Source organism: Rhea pennata, chromosome 2, assembly GCF_028389875.1.
Source record: "Rhea pennata isolate bPtePen1 chromosome 2, bPtePen1.pri, whole genome shotgun sequence".
In the NCBI taxonomy this organism is placed as follows: Eukaryota; Metazoa; Chordata; class Aves; order Rheiformes; family Rheidae; genus Rhea; species Rhea pennata.
The window spans coordinates 21455054-21480825 of NC_084664.1; the positions used below are offsets into that span (position 1 = coordinate 21455054).

At 37.2% G+C, this 25772-nt stretch overlaps 1 protein-coding gene across 1 annotated transcript in view; it reads right to left on the reverse strand.

Moving 5' to 3' along the window:
- The window catches only part of PLXDC2 (plexin domain containing 2), a 268814-nt gene that overhangs the window by 70161 nt on the left and 172881 nt on the right, over window positions 1-25772 (reverse strand). The window contains exons 5-6 of the mRNA XM_062569044.1: window positions 3227-3349; window positions 213-331 (exon numbers count right to left, since the gene is read on the reverse strand). Coding sequence (XP_062425028.1) covers window positions 213-331; window positions 3227-3349 — 242 coding nt within the window. The remainder of the gene's footprint in view (window positions 1-212; window positions 332-3226; window positions 3350-25772) is intronic.

Sequence of the window (25772 nt, forward strand, 5' to 3'; positions counted from 1 at the left end):
AATAACCAAAAGCTTAAGAAAAAACTCTTTACCCCTACAGACATAAGCTTCTGTTTTGTTTTGCTTTTCTGAGAAAGAGGGATCTTACAAACAAAATATGAAAATGATCTTATACAGCTAAACTTTCAATTATCTGAAAAAAAAGTAGGGAAATTCCTGATACGTACAGAGTGATTTGTCTATTTAAATGACAATTTTCAGACCCAACTTACTTCTTTGTAGCCGAAAATGATACGCCCATCATTGAGAAGGGTGGCCTGAAAAGTGAAACTGCCCAGGTTGTAATTATCCTGCAGATGTACATGATCCCACTGGACAACTAGTGCTGTGCCTGTGAACCCCAGAGTGGGGGCAGAGAGGCAAAGGGAAGAAAAAAATGTGAGAAATATATTAACTGACTGTAGGAAAAGTACTTAACTTCAGTTACTCGAAAGAAAACAGTGATTTATCTCTGTTTAGCAACTTTCAGCCCAGCATCTTGAAGTGCCAAAGATATTACAAATACAAGTTGCATTCCAAATCCTCTTAAAGGTGGACACTGTGGTGCCACAGTTAACCACCTCAACTAGTCACGCTTAAGTCTCCTAAAGCAAGAGTGGTCCAGTGACGTGTTCAAAGTCACACAAGGAGTCAACAGCCACAGTGTGCACGATCCAGCATTCACGGTTCAGGTGTGCTGCTGCTGCCACTGATCTGCGGTGCCCTTCCTCTCACTGCATAGAGCCGGGTGGCTTTGAAAGGTGAAGTGCTAATAGCATTGCTAGTTTTGTGAAATTTATTATTTGAAGAATTCAGATTTTTCCATTAACTATGCATTAATATAAACAGCATTAATTTTTCCGCATAGTATAAGCACTCACTGAGGTTCTGCAAGTTGAAGAATATTAGGTGTTGGCAATAAATAAATGTAGGTTAAATTAAAACCACTAAGAATGGACAGGGTAAATATTGAGTCTGGCGTGCAGAGATTTAGTTGCAAGAGACCTGTTAATATTCATGGGAGTTCTCTGGCTGAATATCCACTTATCACACTAAAAATGTACCCCATTTGCACCAAGTGACTTGCATACCAGTGAGGATGTTTTACAGATGCTGAGGGTTACAGACACATTCAGGCAGCCTGTCTGAAAGACACATCACCAAAACTGTTAACTGAAAATGTCTTATTCATATTTAAGACTATATACTTTCTCCTCTTTGGCACTAATGGGAGTTATGTGCTTTGACTCACAACATTTTAATTTCTTGCCAGAGTGTTCAAGGTGGGTCGGTATGCTTCTACTTCAGTGCATTTTTGATATCTCCTTGAAACATCTTTTGTCACAGATCTTTAGGGCAGTAACTTTCACTAACATATCTTGTCAGTGAATGTTATGAAACTGTGGACATGCAAACTGTTGAGGTATACTGTAGAAACTTCATCCCACTGTTGGCCTTCGTGGGTACAGTGCATGCTTACTGTGTGCAAAGTGCCTTTTTCCTTTTGTGTCTACAGTCATTAAATATTTTATGAATATGTTTTTTTTTTAACTTAATCTTACAGGAATTCTAAGGGACTTCAAATTCTTGGAGCAAAACAGTCAAAACTTCTTATAATCAGGCTTTGAGTTCCTCAGACTTATATGCATCTCAGAATCCCATACTAAAGTGGAGGTCAGCTGCCTCCCACACATAGTCTCTTCACTCCTAGCATCCTTACATAGATTATGTGGAGACAAGTTCCTTGTAAAACTTGTGAAACTTGGACAGGCTGCTAAATGATGTCCTTTAGGTGTGGTTCTAAAGCAGTATATATGCCCAGACAGATATGACAAGAATGGATAAGAAATAAGGAACTGAAGATGCAACTTGCTCAGTTTCTTTTCATTTGAAGTAAGACAGCAAATTCTTTGTCCTAAGGCACATGGGATCCAAAAGAACATCATGCCCTATGCATGAGGAGGGATGCAAATTCTCAAAAGATTGTTCAACATTGCCATGAAAGCAATGTGAGATAGCCTGCTACACCTGGTATGAAAACTGTAAGTCAGGAAAACAGTGAGAAGTAACATCATTCCCAGAATATTCTGTGCAGATAGCAAATCATAGGACAGAGTGTTAAATAATTTATAGGATAAAAATAATCACTTTTTCTGTTTGAATATTCTCAATGCAAGCAAAAAGGTTTCTCATGTAAGTCTGGTTTATTTAACTAGTCTCATGTAAGTCTGGTTTATTGAATTTTTTTAACAAAAAATTCTGCAAATAATTACTAGATTGTAAGGAAAGGCTATGACTGGAGGTATGGGTTACAGGATATATTTTGATTCCTGATCCCCTGATCTGAGGGACAAAATTTTCAGAATGAAGCTTCTGGATAACACACTTGGTTGGAAATGTGACTTATGTTTAGCTATGTTTGTAGTTTGTGCTTAAATTCAGTGTGAATAAAGGTACTGTGTTCCTATGATGGAACAGGCTTATACAGAAACATTTAAAATAATCATAGATGTCATGATGTTATTGCCAGGTTTTAAATTAAAAATACGTCGTCACTACCTTTCTATCTGGTGACTAGAGGCGTGAGGTATGGCACCAGATTTAATCACATAAGTCACATTTCCAAAATGCTGATTATAACTGATTTCATGAGACAAGTATCCACATGTTTAAGGCTCTTGAAATATCTCACAATGCCTGAAGTATAACACTGCAGTTTGCCTTTTACCCTTTCAATCTTTTCTACAAGGAACTGTTGAGAACTACTGCTGTAGATGAGCGTGTTGGATTCCAATGCTGGGATTCAATGCACATTTAGTCATTGACATATTTATTAACCTCATACCTGCCCTGCCTCTGTGTGCGCTTACGATCACATTCCACAGTGCTATTTCATTTTAGCTAGTAGATGGACAGTATTTCTTATACACAGAGAAGTAAAAGGAACATGCACTTTTACAGAAGACAGACTTTTCCTTTTAAAATTGATCAAATACATCGCCAGCATTTGAGTTTGTGTACTTTAACATCCAGAAGGTACCTACTCAGTTAGGAGAAGGCATTTGTGACTATTTAACCATGTTCTGAATTACTAACTGTTGATAGATGTTTAGCCACATTCTTTATATAGCCTGAGTTAAAAAAATTTTTGAAATACCTTCAATTTTTCCCTCAAAAATAGTTATTTAGGAAAATATGAAGAGTCAAGGGACACAGAAACATTCATTTATGAAAGACTACTACATACCATTATCAAAGTATCTGACTGTTGAATTTCTTGACACACTGGGGTCAAAATTTGCCATTAAGGGTGCAATATATTGTGTGGCTGTTAGCATTCGATGCACAACTTCTCCAGTATATATGAAACCTACAATAAAGAAAAAATTATTGAGACCATTTCAGTAACTTCTGAAAAGATTTAATAAAGTGGCAGGTTTAATTAGGCATTGCCAGAGTATTAAAGGTTCATCTGAGAGAAATTAAAACCCCCACCAATTTTACAGTGAGTTAAGGAGCTAAAATTGCAGAGAAAAGTCCATGTTGGCTACCAGAAGAAGATGTTCCAAGATGAATAAAGAAATTAGCAACTGAAGAAGCCAGTTTTCATATAGGAAGAAAAACAAAGGAAAAAAAAAAAAAGGAAGAACAACTGCAGTTATGGACAAAATCCAGAAATCCGGCATTATCAAATCAAGACAGTTACCACCGATCACCTTCCATCATGCTTTTCATCCTTTTTCTGCAATCTGCCTTTTTGTTTCATTTCTGCAAGGGGTCACCTCTTCAGAACAGAGCTAATCATTTTTCATATTTGCAGACACACAGAGTAAGGGAGAGCTTCATACAAAAGGAGGCGATAACTTAAAAAAAAAAGTCAGATGAAGAGTGTAGCAGGGAGGTATTTTTCGTGATTAGAAGCCAAGCTGCAATTCTGGAGCATTTGCTACAGTGCCAGGTCTCACTTGTTTATCCTATTCATTCCAGATCCCACAGTTCTCTTCTGATTTATACTGTGTCATAGGCTACTTCTATCAGAAGGGCCAAAAACACCTACTGGTTTCGAACTGGAGTTCTTCCTTTGAGGAAGAACAGCTGTCTACAGTGAATAGATAGCACTGTAGTGATACTATAGTTTTCTTAAAATCAAAGCAATGTTTATCTTAACAGCAAGAAACCTCTGCTATTTTAACCATAAATGGTCTAAAAATGCACTTGTATCACTTAGGCTTGCCAACTCCACTTTAAAGACGGGACTAACTTTAGACACTCCAATCCATAGGCCTAATTTAGAAACTCCCATTTTCCTACAATGAGTTTTTGCTTAATTGTTATTTTAGCTTTTGCCTTGCTTGCCAAAGTTGACAAACTTTAAGTTGATTGAAGCTACAGGTAGATGTTCAAAACTCACATTTGCATGCCAGCTCTTATTAAAGTGTTTACCAAATGGTAGGTTATGCTGAACTGTTGTTTTCTTTCTCCTTTTTCTCCTTCTATTGATTTAATGAAGTACATTCCAACAGCAAACATCCCAACAATGACAAGAACATTAGAATTGGCTGGAAATTTCCCAACTGAAAAAAATGTTTTTGGAAAATGCTGTTTCACAGAAATCCAATTCTTTACAGGCAAGCTGGCAGCCTCCACTGCAATTTCAACAGAATTTATGCTAGTTTGTGACTTTTTTTTCCTTCCTCAGTCTTATTGAGATTCTCTTTTCTTCCCTAGTCCCATTTACTGTCAAGCCCAAGAGGTTCTTTCTTTATACACTTAGTATCATTGGACTGCACCACAAGGTGAAGAAGTTTAAAAATCTACCCCTAAACCAGGATATTCCTTCTCTCGTCCAACTCCAGAACTAAAGAGAAATTTGAACAGCAGGAATTACCCTGAAGGTAGAAATACCTTTTTCCAGCCAACTGCAGTTAACACGCTATTCAAAAACTATTAGTGTGCAGCATCACTTTCTTAATGGTATTATATGATTCTATGATTCTATGATCTGCATTTTTACCACTGGTAGAGGAGACAGATTTGTTAAATGGCTTGTTTAAAATGATACAAGAAACCTGTGAGAGCACAGAAAAATTAACAGAAATTTCTGGAGAGGTTTAGGCATCCTTCCACTCCTGTCCTCTCCTGAAACATGTTCTAAATGCTTGCTAACTTTGTTTACTGAACTAGGCCTAAATTTCATACTATGCTATACAGAAGAAAAGGCTTGCTGTTTTGAAACACTGTTCTGTATGGCTGCTAGTAATTATGAAGTATCATGAAGTCTACTCAAGCGAATATGATAGCAGACCTAAGAAGAGAAAGCGAGGCTTGAATAAAATTCAATAAAATACGCATTTGGAAACACTCTGCATTGCCAATTGACTTAGAGATCTAGATGCCTTTGCTTTCATTTAAAAGGTACCTAGGTACTCAAAGACATTGTATTTAAATACCTAGCCACCTCTTAAACTACTAAATTAATTCTTATGACTTAACTGCAACTGTCTTGTTTTTTGGAGAGTCTTTTGAGTAAACACCTAAATATAAATTTTCTCTTCTGCTAATTGATAGAGAGGGAGAAAGACAAATAATAAAAATCTGTCCTTGCATTTATACAACTCATTTATAAATGTGAACTTTTGGAATATACAATTGCAGCTGTAATTTTACTCTATTACTCATCATTTCAGGATAGCAAATAGTTCTGCCAAAGTATAATTCCTGAAATGCATTTTAATTATTTCCTATTTATTGCTGTCTGCTTTTAAAATGTCACTCCCTTAAGAAGTATTCTCTCCTGCTTATTTAGACATTTTAAACACTTATCATTGCAGAGAATATTTGTGCCGCTTATGAGCTCTAGGGTCATGTGCACATGAATTTTAACACATTCTTGAGAAGATCTATAACCTTGTAACCATTCCTCAGAAATATTCAGAAGATAATGTATGTAAAACCTTCGAAGCCATATTCATGTATTACAACTACCCTTAATACTTCTGTGCTTATTCATTCCTGGCACAATGCTCCTGTCTTTACATAACACTCTCCCTTTCATGCTTTCATCCCATTTACAGTATAAATGTCACCATTATAACTAATACTAAGGCAAATACAATTGGAAAAGAAAGGACTTGATTGTGTTGGAACACATAACTAAACAAATCAGACCAGGTAATTAGTAACCACAGAGCGTATTTCCAAGTTTGCCGGATGCAGCTTTACTTTAGACAAAAATGGAAAGCAGGAGGTGGATGATAGCTGGAAAGCAGGCAGCCCTTGCATGGAGATCATGCTAATGAGAACTCCAGTCATGCTTCAGGACAACTTGGAAAGAAACACAAAGTCATTTCAAATCATCCCAGAGATTCAAAGGCTGAAGCTTCTGTTGAGCCTGGACATTTTATCATTGCCACTACAACTTAAAGAAAGCAGGAAACATAGAATTAACTAACTTATTCCTGAACGGACTTCTGCAGAAAATTGGCTTTATACTGTCTGTGACCCGATTTTCTGACAGTGGTAAATGCTCATGGTTGATTCATTCAGTCAATGAAGAATTTTTAAGACCTACAGTTTCCTGAACCACTTAATCTTTCCTTTGTGGGAGGAGTCGGTAGAGCTCTTTTCCAAAACTCTTCAGAAGTACTATACCTAGAAGTACAATCTGCTTCTAAATACTGGAATGAAAACAAATAGGAAAGAGAATAGGAAATATAACTAAAACCAAGGATAGGCTTACATATAAGCCCTTTGTATATCAAGTAGGTATATTCCAACGTCTTCATTATATACAAATACAGATTAAATATAAAAGCACACTTCCAACTGATGTTGACAATGCATTTTTGTCTCAAAACCTTTTCACTCCAAAATATGCTCTATACCTGTGGCATTTTAGCATATTCAGCAATAAACTGTCTTGGCTAAGTAAACTTTACTGGAAAACTTTCAAGATTAAAAATGGCATACAGCATTCTAAAAGACCATAGCTCTTTGACCATTGGCTTCTGGGCTGGTAGACTCATTTCCAGCATTTTGTTTTCATTTGGAAACAGAAAATTGAACTGTGCTATCCCTTTTGTTGGATATACTAGACTGTCACTTTAGTGTCTTCAGAGGAGTAACACCTGATGTACGTCACTTGATCTGGGAGCAAAACTGATCAAGGCATTAGTCTTGAAGATGACAATTCTACTTATGGCCTTTTGCGCTCTCTCTCTCTCTCTCTCTTTCCTCTCTCTCTCTCTCTCTCTCTCTCTCTGTGTGTGTGTGTATACACTGCTTCTCGGTGTACACAAAAATCAGTATCACTCAGAAAGCTTTTTGACAATGTTTGCCAAATGCGAGAAATAACAGAACACAGGTTCAAACCAACGCCGAGAAGGAGGCCTTTGAAGTTACTATTCTGTTTCTATGAAGATGGGATACCCAGCTGAAACATCTATACTGACAGCTATTTTTTCCCTTCTAAGGCCCTGCATGAACAGAGTACATAAACCTAAGCCTGCCCAATTGTTTTTGTCTTTAGTTTTATGTACACTTTAGCATCCAGCTGAATCAGAACAAAAAAGTACTTTAGGTAGTAATTTCCTGTGTGTTTTAAAAAAAGTCTAAAACAATGTGTCATATTTTAAAAGCAGCCACACGTCATATTGAATACAAACAAATTACACTTCTGTGTGCTGATGAGGAATAGACTCCATTGTCAGAATTTATAATCAGTATCTCTTGAAAGCCGTTATGATAGTTTAGTCTTTACCTAACATTTTTTGCAACAATTACATTATTTATTTGAATGACTTTAACATTTAGTATCTTCTTAGAGTTTTTTTGTTTTGTATTACTTATTTTCCAGTAGAAGATGGGTGGAAGGTTCCAGCTCAGACAGAACACTTAATGTATCACAATGTTATACTTAGCAATTCTTAGCACCTATTCTAGTCACTCCTATTGCATTCATAAAACTACCTCATCATCCTTAGATGGAAAAAAACATTCTAAAATGGGAAAAACATTTCTGGCAAAAAGCCATACTTTTTGGGGAAAAAAATGTGTGTCTGTTGAAAAACAAAATTTTAATTGGCTCTAAATAACATCACTGAAGTACACCAATGAAGAATTACTTCTTAAAATAGGCATGACATTACTTTCATAAAAGAGCTTGCTTTAAAGCTTGTTCTCCAAATTGATCTCTGTTGAAAATAGGCACATGAAATAACACTCTTCTCAACCTGAAATACCACGCAGTGTATTTGACAAGAACAGGAATGTGCTAAAGCACTTTGTAGTACAAGCATTGGCAGTTTGTGACACATGCCTCCAAAAAGAAGTCTTTCCCTTCTTTTATAGTTCTGAAAACAACGAGAGCTTGGCTTAATGTCATGTAAGTTCAACCAAAGCTCCATAAACCAAATCTACACATCAAGTGTTCTTGCCATGATGATATGTTTTGGCTTAAATACCTTTTGTAGAATATTCATATTTCAGTTATAGATGTGAATATCAGTTTTGTAATTTACAGCGCCCTGCGTATCTCAGGGAGAGCTAACTGTTCCTCTCCTGTATCAGTTACCATTATCCAAAGCATGTCAGAAAGTCTACAGTGAAGGCTCTTTTTGCCAATTGAAAGTGCTCTGCCACCCATTCTGCAAGTGCCTGACCATGCTGATTTATAGGCAAGATAGATGATGTGCATTTTTCTTGAGAAGCAGCTTAAATCCTGATCAGAGAATTGAAAAGATGACACAGGGAACTAAAGACCAAGAGAAAGAAGTGTGTATTTTTAAATGGAGAAATGAGATTTTTGCAAAGAAAATGTTCATTTTCTTATCAGACAGCTAGCGCTAAGTAAAACCGTATGTTAAAAGCCTTAGTAATACAGAGGACTGTGGTTACTTAGCTGGAAAAGAAACTGTCTGCCAGCAGCCTCTGAACAATGAAAAGTTTTGCATGAAAGAGGCTGTCACCGGGCAAAGGCAGAGCTGCCATTCGAGTGAACAGTTCAATGTGGGTTCAGTGGGCTGCCCTTGCAGCATATAAACTAGAAGAGAAATAGCAGAGGACTGTCTGAAAAACCAAACCAGAGCAAAGTGGTTTCCCTAAGAGAGTTATGCTTCAGCCCAGACTGCCCAAGGGAAAGGCCTGATTTTAGTTTGTATATTCAGAATTGCAGTAAGCTTAGTAGAGACAAACACTCACCACAAAATGTCTCGTGGAATTATTTCTTTCATTTCTCCCTGTTAATTTTCCTACTTAAACTAGGTAAGATTACACAACTTCTATTGATCATTTTCCTCCAGATCACTGCTTGTTTGGTTAAAACTGAAAACAGCAAAGGAATTGTCAGGAGCTTCCTGATGCTCTGGACACTTTTGTTTTGGTCTCAATATAATTAAAATCTTTTCAGATGGTGCAGCTTGGGGCATCTGAGAGCATCCCATGTGACCCTGAAGCTGGCTTACAGGTTGAGGAGCTTCTATTTGAACTTTACTATCTCAGGCCCTGGACATTGTCCAGTTTTGATGGAACCCAGAGTTAGCCCAAGTACTGTACTGCTAGACTAATATCTGCTATAGTTTTCACAACTTTACACCCCAACCTAGCAATTATATATTGTTGGAAGTCCAGGAACATGGATATATTATCTACCTCATCAGAGGATCTACTTCCCCATTTCCAATGGAAGAGACACTAGGGAGAAATCATGAGAGACTTACAGAGGTTTGCTGAAAAAACCCTGCAACCAGCTATGGGGCCAAAGCTGTGTTCTGTGCTTGGCTTTCTGTTAAGCAGAGTTAAACATCACTGTCCAAGGCAAAGGAAAGCTGCTCACAACTGAAGAAAAAGAAAGAGAATGAATTTGTAGGCCATCTTGATGCCTCTGGCTGCCAGAGACATCTTCTTGCTAGAGAACTGTGAAAGTATATCAAAAGTTCTGCCTCCGAGTTCTTGAATTCTGCTAATTTCACAGTACTAGTGATTTTGGAGAACTTATCTTCTGCTTCTACAACTTGGTATTTTAGTGTACTTATTACAGACCTACAGCTCTGACATTATTTGTCTATCACTGACAGCCATTACTGGTAATGTAAAAAGGTGCATTCATTATTCTTGTTAAATTACTATTTGCCAGAACTGCAGAAAAAACAGACTAGAGATAAAGACTGAGAAGTACGATATAAAAGGTTATAAAACCATTCTGTTAGATTGATGTTGTAAGAGTAATTAAAATAACTAAAATAATTCTTGGACTTTGCACATTCTGAGACGAATATTATTGCATTTAATTCTACCCAGCAAAATCTCTGCACATCTGCATGAGATGAGCCTTCAAGACCATTTGAGCAATTTCTGGTTATTCACAATATGTGTATATGTAAACAGAAAACCTCAAATAAATTAAATAGGGAAATCAGAAAATATTACTGTTCTTAGCTAGGAATGCAAATTTTAGGCAGAGAAAAAAGAGTAACACATATCTGCACACCTTATAAGCATTGTAGCAATAAGTTTGCAAAGGGCAGGAAGGAAACTGCAATTTGTGCTCTCAGGGCCACCAAGCGTTGTGTACACTGTGTGTCACATGCTCCCCTGCTCATTTCACCCTGAACACCTTAGTCCAGCCCTATAAGTGGGCCCAGTCCCAGACTTCCCATCTAAGATCTTTTCAGTTTGTCAGACTATGCTGATGTCCACAAAAAGAAACCCCAAACCCCAAAATCAAACCCATAAAATTTTCCACTACACAAACAGCTACTCCCTACGCACCTTTCTGTGTAGTAAGATGCTGGAGAAGACCTCTGTCATCTCGAAAACCTACAGCCTTGTCTGCCTTCAGCAGAAGCAACCAATCTTTCCACAGTAGGAATGACAGAAAATTTTAGGGGTGATGTTATTTAGGCACATATAACCAGCAGCAGAGAACAATGTAAGATCTAGAACATGAGCATTACTGCAGAAGACATATATTTATGCTTTCAAAGTGTCAAAGAAGTCCAAATTCTTCTACCATTGAAAAATGCCACCTTGCATGTAATGGGCTCTCCTGTAGTCATTCCCAAACATTTATATTCTCTTTTAAAAGGTTTTTGTTAACAAAGCCATATTAAAAATTAGCACCTAATAAATCCTAACAACGTTCTTTGATTCATTAGCCATTCAGAAAAACTCATTTCAAACTCATGCCCCACACAGAATAACTAATTTGCAAAAACCTTGGCTTTGTTCAAAGAAGAGAACAAAATATGTCTTGTGCTACATGTAAATGAGATTTATAGAAAGCAGATTTCTCCTATAAAAGACTCTTCCAAATATTCCATACTTCCATTTATACCTCTTCCTATGCATCTCTTTGTTTTCGTTATTTATAATTGTTCTAAATGACTGGAAAAGATTCAGCCCTTTTGTTGCAGCTATCTTCTCTAGGGCAATAAAACATTACTATTTCAGATATATCTTTTCATTAGGTTAGCAGGTATTCGTCTAGACTGTCACTGTACATTCTTTTGGAATAGTTATTGTATTAGTTTAATTCCTTCTTTTATGTAACTTACCTCAGTACATTTATAACCAACATCATAGAAATGAACAGAGAATAACTGGACCAAGTCCATAAATAATAAAAGTATATCTGAGCTTCATCAACCATTAAAACGCTCTTTAAATTTACCTTTCTGTAAAGCTGCCCCATTTTTTGCATTTCAAAGTATATTTTCAAAATATATTTCATGCATTTACAATCCTTTCTGATATCTCACTTGGGAAAGGGCAAAGCTGCAAGTTTTCTGCTTGGTTGAAAGCCCAGTAGGACACTCTCTCTGTAATTATTTTAATTAGAGCTGCTGAGAACAGCTTCAAAATTTTGACACGTATTTTATTTTCAGGATGCTTTTTGTTCTCCATCTGTCTGTTTCCAATGCATCACTTCTTTTACTCTTACATTCCTTTTTTTACACATATTAACAGTAGAACTTGATGAATCTACTCTTGTTGCTGGCATTAAACTACAAAAGGACTCAGAAGAGACTTTCATGTGTGATGGAAAAATAGCAAGATGTGGCATAGTGGAAAAAAGAACACATTCAGAAGTAGTGTTTTCTTCACATATTTATTTGATGAAGCTGACAAATACTGCATCACACATTGGGCACAGCCCAAAAACTCTGCACTGCATATTTTTCAACTATGCTAAAATATGATTTCTTTTCTATTCCTGATATTTCTCAATCAATTGTTTCATGATGAAACAAACTGAAGGGAATCTTACATTATTAAGATCCCAAAATGTATTGGAGTGTTGAATTCTAGAAACAGATAATGTCATTTATATTCACACTCTGATCCACATGATCACATTAATATTTCTTTGATACTTCACTGAAGTAAACTAAGTAATATCATTTATCCCAAATGGTTGATTTATTGTTATGTTCATGGAAGAATGTTATCACCACTGTAATTGCATTAAGATTACAGTGTAATTAAACAAAAGGATAACAGCAACTCCAGATCCCTCGGACAGTTCATGAAAGTTAAACACCTTAATGGGTTTATAAGATCAGTGTAAAAGTGAAATAGTCTCTCATGCTATCTTACAATTCTTTGCAGCCTTCTAGCAAAAATGAATTAGAGACGAATTATATGTATATTTTGGGCTTTGCTTTTGCTTGACTAGATTGAGTGCATCAACCCATTTCTTCTTTCAACCTGCAAAGTGGGATATCTGAAAGGCAAATGCCAGAAGGCACAAATATAACACTACTTCTTAATTGCATAACCTTACAAGGACTCCCTGAGAAGCTGGGTGCGTGTGAGAAAAAACTATCCAGAACCCTCATGTTTTTGCATATACTTCTGTGCTATCTCATGCAGCAGTTTAAAGGCAAGGTTACTTTCTCATTGTTATTTTTCCTGTTGTTTTGTTAATACTGAAAGTGTTATCTAGAAAAATTACAAATATTTAATGTATAGCATTGAATAAATGCCAGGAAGTTTCTCAGCTTCTCTAACACTTGCTGTTGTTGCAAAAATTGTATGATCTGAAGGAATGTAGCATGGTAATATGATGAACATCTCCTTTAAGTTAGCAAAGAGATTATGTATTATGAAACTCTTCCAGTAGAGGCTTTTCTTCTGACATGCCACAAGACACCCCTTGTCAGGAAGTTGTTAGTTATCACTAGGAAGAGTACAGGAGCAAGACGAGTACTTTTAAGTGAGGACACTGTGAGGGACAACCTTGAGATTTAATTGCAACTAATGTATCTATTCACATATTTTTAAGAGGCATTTTGTAATGCCTCTGAATTGTGAATGCTTTCAAACATTCACAACTTCAAGCAAAAAAAAGAAAAGCTATTTAGAGTCTAATAGCTGGTATCAGTTCCTGTCCAGTCAGGCCCTTACTTCCCCGGAGAAAATTCTTGGACAGAGTCATAGTGACCCACATGAAATACAGTATCTACTTAGTGAGATACCAGTATATGACAGCTCCCAAGGGCATCTCACCTCCAGCCACACAAAAGCCAGCTTGGTTCCTAGACAGGTTGGAACCAGAGAAAACAGTTTGGTGGGAGGATTATCTTGCTTAGGCTGAATATCTTAGCAGCTGTGTCACTGCAGTAACCTTGAAGCTGCTAAATGCTAGTGAGAGGTTTGAATAGAATTGGTGTAGGGAGATGTATTTTTGCACTCTATTTCTTATGTAAGTGTCTCTCCTATAGGTTGGGTAAAATATTTTCTTGCCTGCACAGATGTTGTCATTAATAAAACAGTTTGGGAGAAGCTAGGGAAAGTAGCATTTAAATGTTTAAAAATGTTTAAAGGAAAAATGATTAGGTTTTGAATCACACTGTTGTAACATCACATTGCTTTGAAAATACAGATCTTTTTTCTTTTGCTGCTGTGTGTCTGTCCTACATTGCCACATAGTCTAATAAAATTCTGATTAATTATAATAAGGCTCTCTGCTTGTTCTGTTTATTATCCTCCTCCTTATGGTCATAAAAAGGAAGAAAAAAAAAAAAAAAAAAAAAGGAAAAAACCTTTGGTTCCACCAAAACCCACCAAAACCTTTGGTTCCACCAAAACCCACCAAAATGTGGATTGTACCTTATAAAAAAAAAAAAAACACCTCACCTAGGGTGAGTCTGTGGTGTAGCTTGCATGCAGAGGCTTAGAAGCCCAAGGGAATCAATCCTTCCCTCTAAAGATCTCAGCCCTATAAGAGTCCATCTGTCCTGCAACATCAGAATGTAGGACTAGGTTGTGGTTGGGCTGCTGGTGGCATACAGCTCCCTGAGCCATTCATCATTCACTTGCAATAGGCACAGAAAGCCAACAGCAGGAAGCTAATTAGCCCATAATCATTATGAACTTCTTAGCAAAAAACACCGTTCTGCCAAATCTCACGGTTCTATTTGTTAATATATTTTAAACAGGTTCAAGTGTAAAGTCACCTTTGGGATGCACATGCCAGGATGGTAGCCTGTCTGTGGATTTCTGGATGCTTAAAGCATATAAACATTAGCCCTATTAGACAAATGTCTTTGATGAATAAATTTTATTCCAATGCCTTGCAGCACAAGCGAAAGTGTGCTAAAGAAAGCATGAAACTTGATTTGTATCTCTATGCCTCAGTACCACAAGAATGTGTGAAAATATATGTTGCTAATGTCTTTTAGACACTTGCAAATGACTGGAAGAGTCACACTTCTTACGTTCAGTATGCCATGTTACATAATCTGAAAAAATCTCCACATAAATGACTGATTGCAAATGTTTTGTGCAAGTCTTCCAACAATCACCTGATGGGCTTAAATATTTCAGGAAGAGTCATAGGAAGTAAGCAGAAAATGCCTTTAGACTGAACTAAACCAATAGTTAATTTAGGAAGGATTGAGAAATGAAATTACAATATTGTTCTGCTTCATGGAAAACATATCATGCAACACACACTTCATTCTGATGATAAATGTTGGTCAGTTAATCATATGGTAAGTTACAAGTTGCAGTAGGATAGCTGTGGTAAATACCATGTAATTATAGGGTACATAAACATTGATTCCTGCCTCCTAAACCAAAGTTCAGCTTACAACATAATTATGTTTAGACTTACTAAAAGTAATCATCACATGTGGTTAGATGGTATTCACCAAGAAAAAGCAATTTAGGTTCTGCCTGAAGAAAACATACTCATTCCTTTCAACTTGAGGAGCTCGTGAAGCATAACTGTAGTTCCATGACTCACCACCCATTCAAAAGATAAAAGTTATGGCAAGGCACCTAGAAGACTACTCTTAATGCACAAAGCCTTACATGGATGTTAGATGTTATGAGCATAAGGGCATTTCATCATACTGTGGTGAAAAATATCTGTGTGCCACAGAGGGCACAATAGCTGTCTTTTCCCATCGAATTACAGCTATAGCAAAGTGGTGACAATTTTTTCCATGAGCATTTCACCCACTTCCTTTTGAATGAGTAACAATGTGAACAGTAATGGATTAAACCATCAAGATGCAAGTAGAAAACGTATCCTCCCATGAAATTTCATCAGGCAAAATATGGTCTTGTTCATGTTCTGCTATTTTTTGAGAAATGAAGTTCCTGAAAGATTAAATTCATGAAACACACAAGCAGATGCAGTAACAAAACTACTTTCAGGTACCACCTGTGCTCACAGTTGTCTTCATTATCCGAGATCATGAACCACAGCAGAAGAAAGATAGAGTACCTATTTTTTTTTTTTTTTTTTGCTTCACTCAGCTTGTACAACAAATTGCAGGCCTTATTTATTTCCCCTGAAAGTTTGGCATCCTTCTGTCTGCTGCCACTTCTGCTATTGTTGCATTAGAGAATCCATTATCACCTTTAACTTTATCCAAGTTTTGCACCCCAAAACCTGCTACTTTCAAGAGCAGTTATCCATAAAACAATTCATTCATGTCTATTGTGAAACAAGCTGTTGGTCCCACATGTCACTTCAAGTCAACAAAGAAAATAAGAAAATAAGCAGAGAATTAAGCAAGAAGACTGTGGAGTTGGCTTGAAGACCATAGGCCAGAAAGGGAGTAAAAAAATGAATATCACCAAGTGTCTCAGAATAACATGAGGAGGATGCATGCACTGTAGCATGTATAGCAGTAACAGATGGAAAAAATAAGAACTCAGAGGTGCAGTCTGTAGAACATACTCTGTCTTTCACACCAATATGAGAAAGGCTTACAAGGAGAAACAAATAATAAAAAGAGTATTAATGACTTTCAGAGCATGCACTCCATAAACTGCTTTGAACACTTTATGAGAAAAGTCTGTTTGGTTCTTATCATGTGGCTGATAAAAAACACGTGCTCTGAAGACAGTAAAAAGAGGGAAAAGTAGATATAACTGCAGAGGAGAGCAGGGCTCTCTATACAGACAGGACAGGGTGGGGAGAGGCCTGAAGTCAGGAGTAGCTGTATCAATCAACCTCGAGGACACAGAGGCACAGAAGTTTCCTGCCTCATGACAGAAAAGGCAGAGCCATGGAGTTGGTGAGAGGTCTGCATATTACCAGGAGATGTGAAGGAGCAAAAATTCTGGAAGTGTACTTCCAGACTCCAGATTTTCAGGCAGTAGTCTTATATTCTGGGAGAAAACAATGGAAGAAACTCTAGTACATCATGAAAAACTTTGCAGAGAAGGCTTGAGAACAGCTTCAAGAGGACTCGGGATGACAGTGTGAGAGAGCAGATGAGTGTGGGAGTGGAGTCACTGGGGAGAACAGAGGGTACTAAACACTCAGGACCTCTTCCACACACAGCTACTTTGAAAGAGTACCAGAACTCAGCAGGTAACTGCTGAACCAGGAGATCTTCTAGTTTGATGTCAGTCACACTGATCCTTTACACCATTCAGCTTCCTCATCCCGTCATGGACCAAAGAGTTTGTGCCTCTGAATCTGTCTTGCCATAAGGCCTTTATCAGAATTACAGTGCATACTGTGAACCAGCTCTTTCCTCAGATGCGTCTCCAACCTGGAAGCCACTTTTCTGGCAACAGTATTTTACATCTTCCCCAAATGCTCTCTCTGGCTTATCATGCCAATACTGTGCGGTTACAGCCCTTTAAAACTCCCAGTGGGCATACAAATACAGTCAGAAATGCATTTGGTAACATGCAGCTAGGAAGAAACAACTTTTACTGCTTGTACCACATGCATACACAGTGCAATTCGCAGCTAGCAATATCAAGATTTTCTGACAGAGTACTGTGTAAAGGCCTGCCAGTTACTTGGGTCCTGTGGAAGCATGAAGAAGTGGCAGTTGGTGCAAAGGGTAGTGCATAGTCTTCTGTTTGAATACTACTTTCTCACTGTAGTACTATTTGTTCCCTTTTAATCTTGCAAATATTATGTAAGACACTTCAGATAAACAGAATCCTGATAAGCTACATTTGTACTCCATTGCCTTGGGTCAATTGCTAGTGCAGCAAGTCAAGAAGTTCTAGTGATTCATGATGTTACCAGAGCTTTCTGAGACAGGTGACTGCTGATGGGAAAAGCAGCATCATAAATAATTAAGGGCCGCACAGTATCTCTATTGATCTCCCTGAAGATTTTCACGAACATTTCTATTTCTCTCCCTAAATTCTCCCTTTCTCACTCATCTTCCTCTGTTTGTAGATGATCTTCCACTACAACTTGTTACTTTTCTCACAGACTCTGGGACTGTGTGGAATGACCAACAGCCCCAAAAAATAATTATTCTGGATTTCTATATGACTGCTGTGGCTTACATTGCCTGTTTCTGTATGCTCAAGCCAACGATGTAAACTATTGGGTAAGAATAGGAGAGCTCCTGATGCAGGGAAGCTTGATACAAGTACACCATGCAACTGTGCACATATCTACGTTGTTGCTGCTCCTTTTCCATCTACAGTTGCCCAAAAGAAAGGCTACAAAAGGCTGGTCCTGGTAGCACCCAAATTCAAATGGTAGTCAGGCACAAGACCAGCCTGGCTGACTGCCTTTTATGAAGCTGTTCCCTGAAGTAATGGTTAGCATTAGGCTTCAAAATCCACACAGTGGAACAGGATTGACTTCCCTTTCTGCACAGGACAGAGCAGGAGCCAGATAGAGGCAAGGCAGTCCAGGCTGGTTGGCAGCATGCCCTTGGCTCATACTAGAATAAAATTCCCCTCTATGTCTATAACCTCAACAGAGGTGGTTGCAGCTTTGACAAAGGAGCTGAAAACTAAGCCAGCAAATACCAAAAGAAATTATTTCTTACTCCAGCTCATTGTACTGCTGCATAAGCACTTTTGCCAGTATTAGGGTAGTGCCCTAAAGACAGTGAGAAGGGTCAACCATGAGTGAAACTGTTTCTTTTGTTGGCAGTGCAAGTTTATACCTATTTAAAGCATTTATCAACTTACACCTTTAGACAAGCTGATTAATGTTACTTTGAAAATCTCTTGGCTTTTCGACTTCCCTTTGAGACTCTAACTGGGCTAATCTACTGTATCTCAAACTTCTAAAACTTTTGGCCTAAACTGAATCTAACAAAACTTTTTACTTCTGCAAGTGTAAAGTTAGTTAGATTTCACCTTTCTCTGATTCTAGGATGTGGAGACAACAAATGATCTTTTTCTGAACTGAAATCACACGCATGCAGTTCTGGGACAGCTAAAACCCAGTTTTCAATAGTGATTGGAAAATGCTTCTGACAGTAGAAGAGACACACCTGAGAGAGATATTTTTGTTTCTCATTTAAAAATATAATGCTCAGTGTTAAGACACAAGGAAGCAATCATGTAGTATGAGAATTCTGGACTTGAATGTTTAGTATTAGACTAGCTGCATAATAAATCAGTAACAAAACAAAAACAAATTAGGAATGTTATGATTATATCAAGATACTTCAAAACATCCAGTCAGAAAACCTAAAGAGTCATAAATCTGTCTTTCAATAGACATGTTTCCCTATAGTGGAATATACATTGGATCTTAAGAAATTGTAATCCCACATTTTATTTTCAGCTTTTGAAAACTCATTAAACCACACTATGTTGAAATCAATGTCTTATAAAATTGATTTAAGTAAATGCCAAGACATTTCTTGATAGAGCACATTGCAGGCATGCCTCTTTCATTCTAGTCACTTACATAAACTATGCAAACAGTAGAAAGACTAAACTCCATTAAAAGTGTCTATTGAAATATGACTGATGAGTCCACAAGATGGAATGTGAAAATGGAATCTCACAAAAAGAGAGAACTTCAGTATCAAATCTAAATTTAATGCATTTTTTATATACTCATGAAAGCCTGGATTCATAAAATAAATACACATTATTTACAGAGAAACTTATAGGCAATCTATGTATTTTATGACTAAATTTAACGCTTCAGTGATTCAACAATGGCTGGCCACACAACCAAGCCCTAAGAGGGATGAATATTCTACAGGTTGCAAAGATGGCTTTTCACATTTAGCAAATTGTAAAAATATTTAAGTGCTTGTTTGTAACAAGTATTGAAGCACCTTCAATGCCTACTGAGCTCAGTCAATACTTAGTGCTTAAGGTGTACTGAAAGACTAGTGGGTTTGACAGTAAGTCTGATTTTCCTCCTAAAGCTGGGGAGATCCCTAGCTGATCTGATCTGGGAAGGTGGATGGTGCTCCCTCTCCTTCTGGAAGATTGAGTAAGAAAAATGGTTTTCTCTATTTCATTCTCCTTTCCTAATGTTGGATATTTGTATATAGGTTGCACTAGTCAAAGAATGGCACTTACAAGTTTATGTTCTTGATACACTTACTTCTATTACCATTGCTTTTGTTTCTGCTTCTGTTTCTGCTTTGCTAATTGTTTTCAAACTTAGGTGCTTTTTGTGAAGATCTGGAAACAGAATCACAGAATGGTTGAGGTTGGAAGGGACCTCTGCAGATCATCTAGTCCAACCTCCCTGCTCAAACATGGTCATCTATAGCACATTGTCCAGGATTGTGTCCAAATGTTTTTTAAGTATCTCTAAGGAAGGAGACTCTGTGCTCTGTCACTCTCACAGTAAAAAACAAAACAAAACAAAACAAAACAAAACAAAATAAAATAAAATAATAAAAAAAAGCGTCCTTTTTTTCCTTTCAAGAAAAAGAAGTTTCAGTTTGTGCCCATTGCCTCCCCTCCTATTGCTGGGCACTATTGAAAAGAGCCTGGCCTTTTTGCAATCTCCCTTTAGATACTTCTACACATTGATACCACTGACCTTCTTGGCTACAAGGGCATATTACTGGCTCAGTCAATTTGTTGTCTACCAGCACTCCCAGGTCCTTCTCTTCAGAGCTGTATTCCAGCAGGTCAGCCCCCAGTCTGTACTGGTGCATGGGGTTATTCCTCCCTAGATGCAGAACCCTGCACTTGCCTTGTTTGAACTTCATGAGGTTCCTCCCTGCCCATCTCTCCAGCCTGTTGAGGTCTTTCTGAATGGCAGCACAGCCCTCTGGTGTATCAGCCACTCCTCCCATCTTGGTATCATCAGCAAACTTGCTGAGGGTGCACTCTGTCCCTTCATCCAGGTCACTGAAGAATAATTTGAACAATACTGATCCTGGTATTTACACCATTAGCTACAGGCCCCCAGCTAGATTTTGTGCCACTGATCACAACCCTAAAGGCTGAAGCCTATATGGACAGTACAGAATAGAGCAGTATTTCTGCTGAAACTTCCTGTATTTGCACATTTCCTCTCCCAAACAACACATCTTGCTTTTAAAGTGAGTAGCAATGGGCAGTTAAAAACATTATTACAGTGACAATTTGTTCTGAGCCACACAATGTTTTACTTGGAATGCCCTGTTGCTTGGGATATATGTTTGGTTTTGCACATTTTAGCCTACAAAAGCACATGCAGCAAAATATTAACACTGCGATGGCTGGTTCCTAAGACAATATGGCTGAACTCCCATCAAGTTAGTAATACAAAACATTAATGCATTCTCTGATTATATGCTTGTAAGAAACGTTGTAACAAAATGTATTTTAATCAGTGTTGACTTTGCTTCTTGGATGTCCCAGCACACTTTTAAAGTCTTTTCAATCTAAACAAGCCCTTCATGATATCAGTGATTCATTTGCATGAGACTGTAAAAGAATAGTAAGCTTCTTCCATGATTCTGTCTACATTTCACAGGTAAAACCTACTTATTTATGCTGTGTTCATAGACCAGAACACCTTGAGAAAATCTGCACGCTCATGTACAACAATTCTCATTCATACTAGGTATGTATCTACTTTTAGCAAAGCTGACTGCACAGAAAGAACACAGGTCAAAATGAGTATCTGACTTAATACAGGTAATTCTTGGGTGTAACTCTTCAGTGGATCTACATCCTTTAATTTTACACACTGTCAGCCAAGCATTTTCAGAAACAGTTGCCTGAAGAAACAGGACTGAATTGATCTTTTGATACCTTAATATAAGATGGCAGAATTTACGAAAGTACTTCTGCCTTTTCTTCCTTTTAATGCTGATTAAGAAAGGAATTTAAGACACGAGTGCTGAAGATTCAGACCTATGAAAGGCACTGTTCATTTCTCAGTTGCATGTATGGAATATTTCATCTTGACTTTTTACTACTACTGATCTGTTTGTGCTCAGAAATAAATCTTCCCTTTACTGTCAGTTCTAAACATATCCTCAGTCCCTGTCCTTTGCTTTGCCACCCTCCTTAATCTAAGCAGTCTTTCCTAAGGCACTTGTATTACCCTTCTGGATACTTAAAGTCTGTAATCAAGTCACCTCTTCAGTCTCAAGGCTGTACATACTCATCTTTTCAGGTCTTTTGTCATAAAACAGGCTTTCTGATCTGCAGGTTAGCCTTGTAGCCTTTTCTTGTAATGGACTTTCTGTAAGAATTTTAATATCCTTTTTGAACTTCAGTGCTTAATTTTAACTACACATTTCTAACTGTTTTTTTGCAAAAGAAGTAGGGAAAGGGATTCTGTACCTAATGAAGCAACTCTTAGGAGTCTAAAATAATTATCTGTATTACATGGCCTAGGTACTCAGCAAACAAATTTTTTGGCAGTTATCATTATACACTGGCTTTCTGCATTTAAGTTACTCTATTTCACTTCATTTCTATTCTATTCCTATTTCTACTCTTGTATCAAACATGTTACTCAAGTTAACTGGAACAGTGGAGGAATACTAGTTGGCACAAGCAGCTTTTAGCTGCTTCTCAGACATATGTCCAATTTCTGTGCAATTCCCTGTCCTAAACTGTCTCCTGTCAATGACATCTACCATCTCATGTTTTTTGACACTGCACTTCAACTAACAACTCTGCTCATTTTATTTACTGGCACATTTACAGTCTTTGCTACCAGAGATCCGAGCACCTTATAGGACTTGAGATAAATCTTTTACCTTCAGCAGGTGCAACCCACTCTTAACCCATTTCTCAGAGTGAAGGACTGTTGATAATATATTCCTTTAGCTCATCAGCTATGACCTGCTCTTGGTTTCTCATCAAAAGTCTCCTAATGGGACTGAATTCCGGTAGTAGGAGCAAAGTGAAAATGTACTTTACTGCTACAATGCCCTGCTATGAAGATTTACCTCAGGCAGTGACTATGACTTCTGAAACAGCAGATAAATAGGAAGAAAAATTGCATGCTGGTTGGTAAGATATTTGTTACCAAGCTGCATAAGAAATCCCCTACCAGTTTATCACTTCTAGGGAAGGGAGCTGATGGGGCATTAAGAACTCTCACTCTTATGTTCAGGCACTAGCTATGTTTACACTGTTACAGACAGTCTCATAGAAAGCTTTCCTGAGTCTACATACTGCTGTTTGATGATTGAGCAAATCTGCTGATTGCACTACATAGCGTGCATAACATTGGTGTATCCAATTTTAATTAACCTGTTCCTGGAACTTTAGGTTGTTTGGAAATGATCAGTGTGACATGCTATATCCTCAGCAAAGACCAAATGTTAACTAGTTGGGTTCCTGCTAGTTTTTCATTCCTTTTCTGCTTTTCTGTACATTAGTGCAAAGCCTCTACTACAGTAACAAAAGTGACACTTGCTGGCAGGATACTCAGTGGCAGGGATACTAAATGAGGAACACCCTTCCAAATGCATCACTAAACTGAACAACTGAACAACTAAACTGAAACAAACTGGACTATGCTGAGACATATGTCTACTAAAAGGCAAAACTGTTTTGATAAAGATCTCCAAAATCAACACTATTTGAAAAAAAATCTTTAACAAAAAAAACCTCTTGAAAGTATAAAGCATTTTTTTTTCTTTCTTGAATAAGACAAGAATATAATGGGTATTTTCCTAAATTTTGGGGGTATTTTAACTCCATGGATTTTAATTTTTAGGCTTTCTAATTCTGCTATCATAAGAGGATGTCCTAGGTAGTGTACTACATCAATGAAATGAGATCTACTAAAGTATATTGCTATGTACTATAGTATCCTGCTGCCAGTTATTTTTCTCTTTCTGTTTTAGGAAAATAGCTGCTGAAAATTAGACGAATGTAGGATCTTTGCCGACAACAGGACTGCATCAATAGTTGAAGCAAAGCTTTGTGAGATCCCTCCTATCATAGCTAGATGCAGGTGTCTTTCCTTCAAGTGTTACAAAGGTAAGTGTCTGCAACTGGATTTCTAGTATGCCATTTACATTGAAATTTGATCTTAAAAATCTAGTTTTCATTGTTAGGCCAAAGTCACAGTGAAGTAATTTAATTTGGTCCATTATATATTCATCTGAGCAAATTGAGAAGTGCATGATATTAAATTAACAGAGTTTAGAAAACTACCATCTTAAGGTTTGATGACACTAGACAGAGGCATTTATGAATAATTTTTGAATAACATGAATATTGATTGGAGATCAGACTTCCTTTTTAATTCTTTTAGGTTTAGAAATTGGCTCCACTATGACCATTTGAAGGCAAATTTATATGAGGTTATTACATGTATATTTTGTGACATGTCCATTAATTTCCATCCTAGTAAGAAATTCTGCCTGACAAAAACATCATTTTGTAAATAAGCATTTCATGAATTATCTTTCCAAAGTCAGCAGTTTAATGAGATCAAGCTGATATACTAGGAAATCGAATATTTAATGGAGATCAAAGCCATCAAAACACTAGTAGACTTCCGAAGTTAATTCAGTCATGGTTCTTCGTATTTACTTCCTGACTATATATTATCCATTGCCCCATGGGGCACAACAATTTCATTCTTAAATTTTACTTGTTGGAGAAACTAGAGTTGCAGAATAGGTCAGTCTTACAGGATGGAGTTAGAGTCATCCACGAATAAAATTAAGTGGCTGCCTGAATTACACAAACTGTCTGCAGTTTGCTGATAACTATACTGTTTTCTTACAGCTTCAAACCTTACCTAGAGGTGAGGCACTGTTTAGATCACACTACAACTCATTTATTGATTTTCTGCTGTGTTACCATGGAAACTTTTCCCACAAAAAAGTGTACACGGCATTACAAATTCATACATACTCTGTGCTCATTTTGTTGAGGGTTTGGAGGAGGGGCCAAATCTAAAGGCTCCTTCATTCTACTCATCCAGGTAACTGATAACAACGTGCTGTGTCGTAGTCAGTAATTTTTCTTACGGCTGTTTATGGTTTCACAAGGTTGGGAAGGTTTCCATGGATATCAATCAGCCGCTGTAATGAGATTCTTCCATTCAATGTCTCCTTAAAGTTTCTCCTCTCATTCATTACACAGAGGCAACCTTTTATTTGTTTCCTTCTCAGGTTTATTACTGTGAAGCCACTCAGCTGGAACCCTCTTACAGGTGTTGTGACACAAAATGGCCTTTTAGGCCAGTGTTTTCAATGCACTCATTTTCTTGAACAGGTGAAAAGAAAAATGTTTTGTATAGTGCTGCTTTATTTATTTATTTATTTATTTTAAATGAAGTCGATCAGTGAAGCAGTCAGGCTTTAATTCTTTCTGTGGAAGGACCACTCAACATATGCTCAGTATAAATGGAAACAGTTCATCTTGTTCCTTTTTAAAAACAGAACAAATCACCCCCAAACTCCTGTTTACGAAAACAGCTTTTTAATGTTAGAGCCACTCCCAGCTCTGTAATTTTATCCAAGGGATGCATAATACTTGAATAAGATAAAAAAAAAAAAGTAAATTAGGCTACTAACACAGAGATGATTTTAGCAGTTAAAGAAGTTATCATAATCGTAAAGAAATTTAATGGAACAAACAGCATGAAAAATTTAATGGGTCCTTGTCTCCCATCGCTGATCTGCCTTACTTCACTGAGCCAGCATGGGCTTTTACCTCTGACTACAGCAGAGCCTGAAGGTCAGATGAATATTTATGAAACAGGGATGTCCACAAGCAAGTACACAGTTTGCTCATTCTGTGTTGTAAAATTCTTTTTCTTCTATCGGTGTACTAGTGATCTTCTACTAGTGAGTTTTTCCTGGTTCGTGTCTTAAGTGCATTCTGTAGTTCTGACTCTCTAATATAATTGACAATGTTTACTTAAAGTTTGTGTGTCTAATTCCAAATTTTATTGTAACTTTCATATTAATTTAAATGTCTACCTCCCCTTTCTATAAATTTGAAATACTTTAAAGGAATAAATATTTCAGGCAACACTGATTTATTAGCTCACTCCTTGGGGAAAACAGTGCTAGATATGGTGATGTCTAAAAGTCCTTTTCAGCCTAAAGTATGCAATGTTTCTATGATTATTCATATGATTGACCTGTATAGAATTTGCAATTGTCTGGTTC